General features: G+C 33.6%; 1 protein-coding gene across 2 annotated transcripts in view; it reads right to left on the minus strand.

Moving 5' to 3' along the window:
- Bckdhb (branched chain keto acid dehydrogenase E1 subunit beta) overlaps window positions 1-12563 on the minus strand; it is a 187955-nt gene that overhangs the window by 52005 nt on the left and 123387 nt on the right. For both annotated transcript variants that reach the window (XM_077801776.1, XM_026410869.2), the window contains one exon: window positions 4402-4488. In XM_077801776.1, coding sequence (XP_077657902.1) covers window positions 4402-4488 — 87 coding nt within the window. The remainder of the gene's footprint in view (window positions 1-4401; window positions 4489-12563) is intronic.

Genomic DNA, 12563 nt, shown 5'->3' on the forward strand with positions numbered 1-12563 from the left:
TCATTATAGGAATGCATCAAAAATTAATAATAAAGGTTGGTTTCTTCAATGCTTAAAGAAATTAGGCTACTTAAAGCTGCTAAAATACTACAGATTATTTGGTCTTAGCATTTAAATAAATAACGCCTGTGTTGAACACTGCATTCTAGAATATATAATATAAATTAGTTTGAGGGAATATTAAAATTAATGAGGTTGATGCTTCCTTTGTACAGGAAAGAGATTTTTTTTAAAAAAACTCTGTGGTTGCATAAAGCTGAGGAAGACAAGCATCACATAAAATTAATTTACGTAATTATCTGAAATTAAGAAAACTTTGCTCCACCTACACAATGACAAGGTCAGTGAATTACCTACACACTGTTGTCTTTGCACTTTTCCACAAATCAGGGTGCACAAGGCACACCTTCAAGAAGGACTTCAACTTTCTCGATGTGTTAAAAGAAAGAAAAGAAGGAAAAAGTTCCCTCAATCCAAAGTGAGAACAGATGGGAATGTAAAATTAGATGGGAAGAGACAGTGAAGCTTTGGATGACTGACCAAGAAATCTTTCCCAGAGGGGGGCCAAATACACCAGACTTCAGCTTGTTCTGTCTTCCAGACTAAGCCCAATAGAAATGGAAATCAGTCTTAGATTAATTGCCCTGTTTTTTTATTTTCGTAAGCATTCATTTCCATAGAGAGTTAAAGACAAAGTTTAAAAGAAACTGTTAACAAATATACTTAAAATTCTGTCTTATCAACAGAGTCTAGTTGGTTTTGTGAGTTTACCATTACTAATGCTAAGATAGTTAACAATTTTTTTTTTAAATAATAAAATAAAAAACTAGGGCTGGGGTGGTAGCTCAGTGGTAGAGCAATTGCCTAGCACATGTGAGGCACTGGGTTTGATCCTCAGCACCACATAAAAATAAATAAATAAAAGTATTGTGTACATCTACAACTAAAAAATATTTTAAAAAAGAAAGAAAGAAAGAACTGTATGAAAAAGAAGCTACGGTATGAAGAAACTTAAGATGTGGACACAGCACTCCTTGTCTGATGGAAGAGCCATCTGCTGTAAATTAAAGAGTTATGTAAATAAATTATGACTACATTTTATATTCATTCTTTTCATATTTTATCTGTATTGCTAAAAATAATCTATAATAGTAACGCTAATAACAAAATAACACTATAAAAAATGTTCCTTTGATATTTAATTTTAGGTAGCACTTTGTAAATTTTTTATCTAAAAATACCAATTGTAAACTCAAATGGATATTCTCTGTAGGGCTGCATTCCCTGCAATATTTTTTAAATGTGGGCAGAGACATAAATTTCGAATGAAACAATATTTTGGATTTTCAGGCATTCTCAAACATTAATGTATTTTTAAAAAGTAATTCTATCATTAATAATCGTTCTTTTAAAAGGTCATTTTAAGAGCAACTTTGCAGGATTAACCAGAGGTTTTTGAAAAGCTATCAGATTTCTTTCACAAAATAGTGCCTGTGGAGCAAAACAAAACAAAAAAATAATCTTTTTTACTCATGTTCATATAAAATTTAGACTCATTGGTATAATAAGAATATCTCAACATTTTAATCCACCATACTCAAATTTATATATCATTCTCATCCATAATTTTAAGCTCCTTTTCCAAGACAACAATATATATTCTCTGTGTACATTTTTCCTGCCATCTCAGAGAGTTAGCTTTCAATATATTAGTCCTGTTTTATCTTTTCTAATCTTACCAGTTATACATGACCAGAAGAAATACAGAAATATCCATCATTCCAAGTGGTGACAGCAACTGCACCTCACACTTAAGTGATTTCAGTTTAAACAATTCTAGGCACTGGTAATTTGATGCAAGTGTTATTATACAGAACAAGGCCATGGAGACGATGCTGCATATGGTACATTGCATATAGTTGAGTATGTGCATTAAACAATTACTGAAAAGTAGATTTCACTATTCAGATCACTCAAAATTATATAGAAACATTACTAAAAAAGAATTAAAATTTTTTCAAATGATTATTTTTTTAATTATCCTTGTCAACAAACAAAAGGTGCACATATCAGGCTCACTAAGATATATTAAAATTCATTTCCTACACTCTCTATTTGTACAAATAAAATCCAAATTAAACAAAAACAACTGTGTACATTTTCAAATTCACCCGCATATTAATAAATCAAAATTCTAATTACCCAAAATATTAAATGCAGATCTCTCTACAAATGTTACAGTATTGCCTAATTCATTTTCTGGTTCACTGGTTGAGTAATTTTATCATGAAAAGTACTGCACTTTATAATGAATCCAAAATTTCTATCTTCCTCTTGGGGGACAGTGGACTTTGAATAAAGAATGCATATGAACACACTTAATGTTTACTCAGGATTCCTGTACTACTTCCAGATCTTCCCTGTCTTTATAAAAACGGGTAAGTCACAAGCACTCTGGATGATAAACACTTATCTGTAAAAGGAATACGGCGGGTTTAGATCAGTATCTTTCCAACTACAGACTGTGGACATCTGAGGATTTCTTGGGGGTCTAAGAGGATTGCAAAATGCCGTGATATAGCATCTTTGTATGGTATAAATACGATTATATTCTGGATAATCTCACTGACAACCCCCAATATTGTCACTAGTTTCAATATATAATTTTGATATTTTATTTATGATTTTTGGTGTTAGCTGACTATGTTTAAACTCAATACACTGTTTCTCAAACAGGGATTCACTGATATATTCTTGGGGCTTGAGAGACATTTTTCCATAAACATGAGTCTACATATTATTCAAAACCAAGAGACACTAGATTAGATCATCATTCAAATCCTTTACAGTCTGAAAAATATATTATAGTCTATGGCAGCCTACCAATAATTTATGGAGATCAAATTTTAAAAGCATACTTAGAGAAAGCAAACTTCAGGAGAGAAGTTATAATTTCTAATTCTAATTGTGTCCTCCTGGTTTTCCCTATACAATTATATGCAAATGAACTTTAAATATAACAATAAGCAGTCAATGGCCAAAACCAAGCAGGGGTGTCAAAGTTTCTATTAGCAACCGTCATTATGATTTTAAATGGTTCAATACACCACATCTTAACTAAGAGTCAGAAAATCTCGTTTCTTTTTCCAGTTTTGCCTCTGGCTTGAAATAACATCTTGGTATTATAGTGATTTCATTCTTGCAACTCTCATTTTTTACAAATTCAGTATATAATGCTACTCAATGAATAAAGTATACGTAAATACCAGTTTCCTGTGGCATTTCAATAATATTAATTGGATAAACAGAAAAACACCGTATCTACAATATACAAATGTTAGCTTTTCATAATTTTTTCAGTGACTCTATATACGACAAAAGTAACAGTAAAATTTTTTGATTGAATGCAATTGTAGATAATTTTGAATTAGCTTTGGAAACATTTAGGCTTAAATTTGCTTAATCTAATTGAAAAATAAATGTAATTGTATAATTAGCATTTAAAAATATTTTACTGGTAAAAATCATTGTTAAAATCTTAAAAATAAATTCTTACCATTATTTGACTACCATAATTTCATATAAAGTTATTAATCCACACACTTTTAAAGGAATTCTCTACTTGTATCTTAAAAATTAAAACATGTTAAAACCAGTAAAGAGAAGTAAAATATTTACAAGCTGTAAGAAATTCTGAATTTAAAATGCATGTACTTCACATTGAAAATAATGTTTTTAGTTTAAAAAATCAGGAAAAATAAAACTCCTTTAAATTATGTTATGCATATCTATGATACAAATGTGAATAAAAGTTTTAAGTAAAAATCCTTCAAAGAGGTATATAGGATATTTTTCTGATATGTTAAGGGAACATTTTAAAAAGGAATAAATTTTAAACCATTTCTAAAGCATTGCTGATAACAAAACAATTTAATTATTAAATTAATAAATTATTTCGTAGTTATTTACTGAAATTTAAATTACTGATTTCTGGTGGATTCACTTTTGGAAGGTGAAGGCTAAGAAAATCTAAGGTCAATTTCACAATCAACCCATTTCATAACAACCTTAAGCTTTATTAAAAGAGAATTATCCGTTTGAAATTTAAAAGAGTTTTCTTTTCTTGTTAACCCAGCAAATGTAATAGACATTACTTTATTAAACTCATTTCAAACTTTCTTCTTCCCATAAAGGATTTCTCCTTCTTATTTTTAAATTTAAAAATTATTTTCTAGAAGATGTAATTATACCATTAACTAAAGGACAGAACAGTAAGAATGAAAAATGTACACTTCTAAAAAGTGCACGTTTTTATATACTATGATAAGTAGTTCCTTTCCTTCTGGAATAAAGCACGTACCACTGCACAAATGTTAAAAATCAGTGCCAACAAGTTACTACCTGAACTGTAGAGCTGATCTCTGACGCAAAGCCGCCTGTCAAGGGAGCCTCATGACTGATTAGCAGCCGCCCTGTTTTGATCACAGACTGAAAGAGAAAAGGAAAACCTGATGTTGAAGCAAATACATATTTAAAATATATATTCGTAGTTTTAGTTCAGCAATGACATTAAATTTAAATTCAATAAATAATATAAAAATCAGTCAGTCAATTTTGTCTCTAATTTAAAGTTACAACTCTCTTTTGACTGGATAATCTTCAGATTTTTGTACTGTTAAAAAAATTTTCAATATAGCTTATAATCCTAGTACAAAAAAATTGAGATTTGTAATTGTATATAGTATGCAATTTAAAAATACATGTCTATTATAGGATATTTTGTGTTACAAGTGCAATAACTATTCCAGGTTTTCATATCTTAGTATCAATTATTTTTTTTCACATGACCTTAAGAATAAAAGTAATATGTGGTGGCATATATTTGCATATAAATAACAAGAGTGTTGGGATATATTATGTGGATAAGCAAAACGCGAAAATAGCATAAAAAACTTGGAGCAAAGGAAAAAGTCTAATAAGGTATTCATAAAAACAGCAATAAGAAATTACTACAAAAGTAAAAAGGGTTGACTCTCTTCATTAACGTGCAATAAAATCTGCTTAATGGCCACAGTTCCAATGAACATGAAAAAAGTCCCACAGTTCCAATGTAACATTAAAAAGGTCACAAAAAAATAAGGATAGATTCTTAGTTGTTCAATGTGGTTACTCACACTGTGCACGATATACTCTGTACAATAATAAATCAAAAAGTATAGCTATGATATCACCAGCAGCATGCCAGCTGTGTTGTGAGGGAAACTATTAACACCAACCAAAAGTTACTGCTTAAAATACACTGAACAATTACCATATTACCACAGAGAAGTGGTGATTTTATCTCTAGACTTCAGACAATTTGTTATCACGTTTTTTAAAATCACTGCTATTATTTTGTGAATGTGAAATGAAATCTTCCAAGCAAAACTGTGTCTAAAATAAAAGATTTCATTCATTCTAGGCAATTATAGTTTAGAAGTCAGAATATGCAGCAGTTTCAGCCAGCAGATGTTAAACCCCAAGATATGGCCAATAGTCATGACAAAAATAAGTTACCGTGTCTACTAAGTATATAGTGACTGAGGAACATAAACTTTTATGAACACCTTAATGAATATCACCCCACGTCCAATGAAATACTAACCTTGGAGTATTGATATTTAGCTTTTTATGACTGAATAATTATCCCATTTGCAAAAGTCACAAATTAAATCTTAACATACGGATTTGGATAGAAATACTCCACATCAAGAAAAAAAACGTGTCTTCAAAGCATTCTCTGAAAGATGTTCGGCCTTTAAGATTAATCAATTTTAAAACAACAGATTTGACAATCAACTTTATTAAAGTTCTGAAACTGAGAACTCTGCCAACATAAAAGGATGATATGGCCAATATCCATCTAAATGTTACATCTTAAATTTCTTGCAGATAGAAATAAGAAACTTCTATAAAAATGCAGCTCTTACCCTAAAAGCCCACACAATGAACTGGTCCTTTTTACCTAAGCTCAGGCATATGCAAGATCAAATGACAACATTTAGAAAGACTCCTGAACATCAACAAGCAACCCACAGCCTCTAGAGTGAAGCTAAGCATAGATGCCCCAGGACAACAGCTTCCTGAGTTTGGGATTCATGCAACATGACATAAGTACATAGATGGTATCTGAGACCTGAGTGTCCTTCAGCAGGGAAATGGCTAAGGAGACCGGAGACCAAGACACATCAAAGCAGTGGAGTATTATGTGGTCATGAAAAAGAGTGAGGATGTGGAGAGATGCCCCTAATTAATAAGTCAACTGGTAAAATAAGAAGTTAGAGGTCAACATAATCTCTTTTTCTAAAAAAAACCACAACAATGGAGACACTAAGAAACACATCTTTTCGACATGTATACTGAGCCTACATGTATAAATATCTACAACATTTCATTCCAAATTATTCAAAATGGTATCTACTGAGAAATGATAGTGGCATATGAGTGCAAAAGAGCCATTTCACTTTTTACTTTATGTATTTTTAGGTTATTAAAAGTATTCTCAGTAAGTATAAAATTTTTAAAAAAGAAAGTCTTTGAATTAATATTTAAGGTAACAAATATATGTGACATTAGTCATAATCATATCAAGAAAAAGAATGATTTTTTTAAAAATAATAATCCTTTAAGATGAGCTTCAGAAACAAGGAAATCCTAATGTCCCAGACTCCAGCACTAAAAACCCAGGGAACCAGTTTTCCCCTTCTGCTCTCTTTGTGATCTGCTACACGTCAGGATCATAAACAGCTCCCCATATCCAGAAATTTCTAAAACACCGAGAACTAGAAGGAAAGAAGAAACACAAAGCAGTCACACTTTGAATTCTTGAAAATCACCACCATACACAAACAAGTGAAAGGGACAGTGTGTGAGAAACGAAGTGTCAGAAGTGATTACGATCATCAACGACTGTCACAGAGACTGCTCTGTGCCCTGGACGATGCTCAGCAGTTTCTATTCACCGTTTCTTTTAAACTGGAAAGCACTTAAGTTTCGTTTTTCTTCTTAAAAATAATTTCCATTATCTGAAAAGTATTAAAATTTATAAAATAAAATTTATTTTATAAAGAAATGTTGGGTCAACATTTTCAAAATGCTAACATTTAGAAGTAACACTGGTTATTTTCAGTCATACTCTCAAATTAGCATAAGTCGAACTGCCTGAAGAGTTCTCTAATTCTAATAAAAATTCTGCTTGATATATGTTTATCATTCTTAAATTTAATTCACTAAAATTCCTAAATATTGCTTTTGTGCACTGTTATGGAAATTACCTCTTTATTAATATTGAGACCATTACACATTTATAAAACCAAAAAGAATATTACTCTCTCAATTAATCTTTGTGATTCAATTAGATGTTCTGATTAGGTATTTTTGTCAACTATTAACAGATTTTTAATCTTTATACATCTAGGTAAAATAATGCCTAACTGCCAGGAAATTTTTCTAACCAAATTTAGTAATTTGATGGACTTAGTAAAAATTAATATGGTGTTTTACAATGGAAATTGCCATTAACTTTTTAAAAATAAATAACTATAGATATAAAGATTATAATATTTTAAAGTTCATTTTCTTTGGAAGACAATAATTTATTTTAAAGTTTTCAGGTTTTCTTCTGAGATACATGTATTTCTCCACTTGAAAAAGAAATTAAAAGTGTTTAAATAACTTTTCAATATGGAAGCTGAACCCATCAAAGCCAGGAAAGATCACATGAGACTGGATTTTCCAATATCTGCTTCTCCAACTTTTTACCACTAAGAACTGCTCCTGGACTCTGGCCTACAGCAGATGGAGCACCAATGAGCTAGAGGTGACAAATGGCACCAGGAAAGCTAAACCAATTAAAGATTAGGACTGTGAGTAACTGGTCACTATGACTTCTACCCCAACACAAAAAGACTTTGTTCCCTGGAGGGGCTTTGAAGATCTGTCAAGAAAACTTTCCAGTTCTGAAAGGTTAGGAGTTTTCTCAACATCTCAAGCAGTCATCTTTTCCATCGAGCATCCTAACACAAGGGAAGCAAACAAAACCCCAACACTGACCACACAACTCCAACTCTGTCAACAACAGACGTGGCATGGCACCCCCTGCTGGTGGAACACGGACGACAGCTAGCACCTCACTTGGCCAGTCCAGGATTTCCCCTGTTGTCTGTTTTCTACATCATGTCTTCATTCATAGAGGTAAATACAAGCTACCTGTGCAGGATATCTAATATAACACTATGAGCATGGTAGGCACTTGAGAGAATTAATCAGAACAAAATCTATTACGTTAAATTACTTAACTGTATGATCGATCCATGGCATTGTTTAAAAATTATTTATGCTATTACTTTCTTGGCAAAATCTGTTCTGTCATTGTTGTTTGTTTTGGTTTGGTCTTTGAGTTTATTTTTATTGTTAGCTACGAAATATTTTTAAGATAATACAAAACCATATTTCAACACATCGCAGAACAATTTAATTATGAAATCAGACTCCAAACTAATGACACATTAATGTAATTTTTTTTCTGTTTTAAATCTAAATTTATTTTTAACTAATAAGTAAAAACATAAAAACCGTACACATTTATGGGTACTGTGTGATATTTCAGTACATGTATGCTAATGTAGCTTTAACAGTGAGATACCTGTAGTTATACAGAGCTAACTTGTACTCCGTTCAGATGACTGCACAGACTTTGGCTGCCCAAACGTTGGACATATGTTTTAGTGAATGCAGCCTTTAAAGGTTTTAACACAATCCAACCAGGAAAACTATTAAGCTGTCATCTCAGGAGAAAATGATACAGACAGGCAGACCATTAGGTTTGCATATGACTGAAAGTGTAACAGTGACATTCAAAAAGCAGTGTATGTATTATTTCTTACTCAAAATCTACAACAAGATTTTCTCCCTACAGATAATTTAATCTTATCATCCTGAGTTCACCAGCCTATTCTGACTGCTGATAAGATAAAGTAAGAAAATAACACTTTGGATATCTAAATGTAAAGCTAATAAAAAGCCAAGGAAACATCAAAGCTGGCCTTTACCAGTTTCTGAGGAATGTCAAATATACATTTAAGCACAACAAAGGATAAACTCCAAACACATACATTTCATTAATCGAGAACATATTAATCAGTAATGCTACAAGATATTGTTGAGTTTCAAATATCAACACACATGAATTAGATAAAATCTTGAGCATTTTCATGTTTAGCAGCCAAATGCATCTGACAAGTTAGCCAGAAAAACCTCACAATTAATCCCAGGCTAACCAATGCGTTCATAACTGCCCCGTAACCACTATTAAACAGCATGACCTGCACACATGACTGGATCACTGGCTGAGACTCCACTGGAGAAATATCAGTGCTAAAGAACAGCCATGAGCTCCAGAAAAAGTCCTGAAAAGTCCATTTTGGCAAGGATGTTAGTGATGGGGTTACAGATATTTTAATATTGTAGGAAAGTGTAAACTGAGAAAAACTCAATCCTCAGGGCTTTCTCACTCATGTGGAAAAAGGATGTAAAGGAGCAAGCAGAGCACAATGAGAACTGAAAGTCAAGAGCGGAACAAATACACAAGTAACACTGACCCCCAAAATGAAACATTTGGGAACATTTGAAACATCCTCATTTGTTGATTCTTGACTTGTTGACTTTGTTATCATGGCTGAAATACGGAAGAATCTAAGAAAATCCACTTTGACAAAGTCAAAAACAGTCATGTCTCTGAAAGCTACTTCAAAATCAACACTCTCGTGCCAATCAACCTCACCTTTCCAGCTGGTGTTCTAATAGTCCCTCGACACTCCAGACATGTCAGGTCCCTGGCTACTCCATGAATATGACCCACATTTTCCCTCCCTTGTCTTCCTTCCCCAAATTAGCAGACATTCTATCCTTCCCTCAAGACCATCTCGTACAACCCCCTCCTTCCTACGCATCCCCAACGAGCTGGGTTTTCCCTTATATTAAAAGCCCCAGTATAGTTCCCTCTTTTTCTTATCAGATTCTTTACATTTCCTCAAGGTAGCTGAGGATGCAAGGATGTTCTGTGACACCTTAAACCAGGGTACAAGGGCAAGGCTCACAGAACAGGGTCAGGTAGCACACACTGCTGTACCTCTCTTAAGAGCACATGGGAATTACTGTCCAGGATATCTGTGTGTAGATGTGCTTTACCACGCCCTCCAGCCATACCCCAAAGACAAGTTAGAAGACCGTGTTATGTTTCAATTACAGAATACAGCATACGACATATGTATTTAATTGAGTCAATTATACTCATTTTATTGTTATTTTTGGACAAGATGTTACATATATTATTTAACAATAAGCGATTGAAAAAGTACCTACGCTCTTTTGTTTTTGTGGTCCTGGGAATAGAACCTAGAGCCTTCTGTGTGCTAGGCAAGCGCTCTACCACTGAGCCACATCCCCAGTCCAGCATTGTTTTTTGCTTGTTTCTTATTTGGGGGTGATATTCTGTCCCTAGCCAAAGTATGTAATATATAGTTGTGTATGTGGATGCTTAACAAATGTGGTTTATACTGACTGAGAAGGGAGGAGGAGAAGGAAGAGGAGGAGGAGGAGGAGGAGGAAGAGGAGGAAGAGGAAGAGGAGGAGGAGGAAGAGGAGGAGTCCTTGGCAGGAGCAGCTTCTGGACACAGTGAGCTAGGTGAACCACTCTCTAGCCTCCAAGTGTAAGATGCCTTTAATTCCTTGGGGAGCACCAACAATGCTCCAAAGGGAAATAAAACACAAGTCCTATAATCTAAGCTCCAGTCCTTTGTCTGAATCTCACAAAGAACCACCATGGGCTAACACTTCACAACAATTTTCAAAAGACTGATTTCTTTTTTTTTTTTTGGCACCAGAGTTTGAATACAGGGGTGCTCAAACACTGAGTCACATGCCCAGCCCTTTTTATTTTTTCATTTTGAAAAAGGTTCTCACTAAGTTGCTTAGGTCCTCACTAGGTTGCTGAGGCTGGCTGTGAATTTTCAAACTTCCTGCCTCAGCCTCCCAAATTGCTGGCATTATAGGCATGCACGCAGCATGTTTCTGTTTTTAGGTATCTTTTTTAAAATGCACGATTGTAGTAAATCCATGAGCGTAGGGTTAGTACAAAACATAAATTTTCTTTTCCTATTGACAAAAGGTCACCACGATGTTAAAAATTTGGTACTGGAATAATGAACATTAATTAGATTTATAGTTAGGCATGGGTAAATATGTAAATGAATTTTTTTAAGTTTTTGTTTTGTTTATCTGCCTTCTAAGTTTAAACATCAAAAAATAATCACCACCTCTAGGTGATTTCATCATTTTTCTCTGCCAGAACAATTTTTCAAAGATTGAAGTAGCAACTTAAGTTCTTTTCATTCTACATTCTTAGCACTTTCCTATCATTTTATTGGCAAGGTTTAAAAATATATTTCCATAAACTCGTACCCACTCTCCACCTTAGCTCAATCCGTCTCTTTCGATGAACACAGGAAATTATGGCATGCCATTTAGATAATAAGTCTGTTGGCTCTAAAGTCGGGGAATTTTAGGAAACTGTTAATAAGGGCTATTAAAAGGCCAAGTTGCACTTCTGAAGCACAGTCAGGCTGTTGTGTTGTACCATCTTCTTTTCTTAGAACCACCTGGCTCTTCTGTGTTTTTTTTTTTTTGTTGTTGTTGTTGTTGTTGTTGTTTGTTTGTTTGTTTTTTGGTTTTTTTTGAATTGGTAATGGCAGAAAGCATTTGGAAGTACCACATACCTGAAGCCTTACACTAAGTGTGCTGCTACTCTTCTCATAAATGAAAAAGTGGGAGTGCAAGACTCAACAGCTACTACACAGTACTGGTTAAACTTAGAACCTGACTGAACAGTAAAGATCACTGTCAGTATCATTTCATGATGTTTATTATTCATTAATTCAGGCAGCTTTATCTCACTGAGGATACATTCCCTTGTTACCATGGTTTCCCCTATGTATTGTGCCTAGTTTGACATTCAGGTTATGATTATAGGCTGACTGAAAAACCAGCATGGAGAGTTTTGTGATTGTTCGACCATTTCAACAATTGAAACCAGTTCCGTAGTTATTGTACAACCATCCCCCTTCATCTCCAGTACTTTTTCATCTTTCCCAGCTGACACTGTGAGGTCCTTAAACAATAATTCCTCATTCCCCCTTCTTCAACCTCCTGGCTCAAGTGTATTTTTTGTCTCTCTGTGTTTGACTACTCAAGGAACTTGATGTAATGGAATCATTTAATACATGTTCTTTTGTGACTGGTCTATTTCACTTTCTATGATGTTTTCAAGGTTCATCCATGTTGCAGCATTGGTCACAATGACCCCTCTTTAAGGTTGAATGATATCCTGTATCCTGTGTGTATATCACATTTTGTTGATCCACTTATGTGCCAATGGACTCTTGGGTTCCTGTCGCCTTTTGGTTAATGCAAAGAATCTTCTATGGACATAGGGGTACACATAGCTGCTGGAGTCCCTGCTTTCACTG

This window comes from Urocitellus parryii, chromosome 8 (genome assembly GCF_045843805.1).
Source record: "Urocitellus parryii isolate mUroPar1 chromosome 8, mUroPar1.hap1, whole genome shotgun sequence".
Classification (NCBI taxonomy): Eukaryota; Metazoa; Chordata; class Mammalia; order Rodentia; family Sciuridae; genus Urocitellus; species Urocitellus parryii.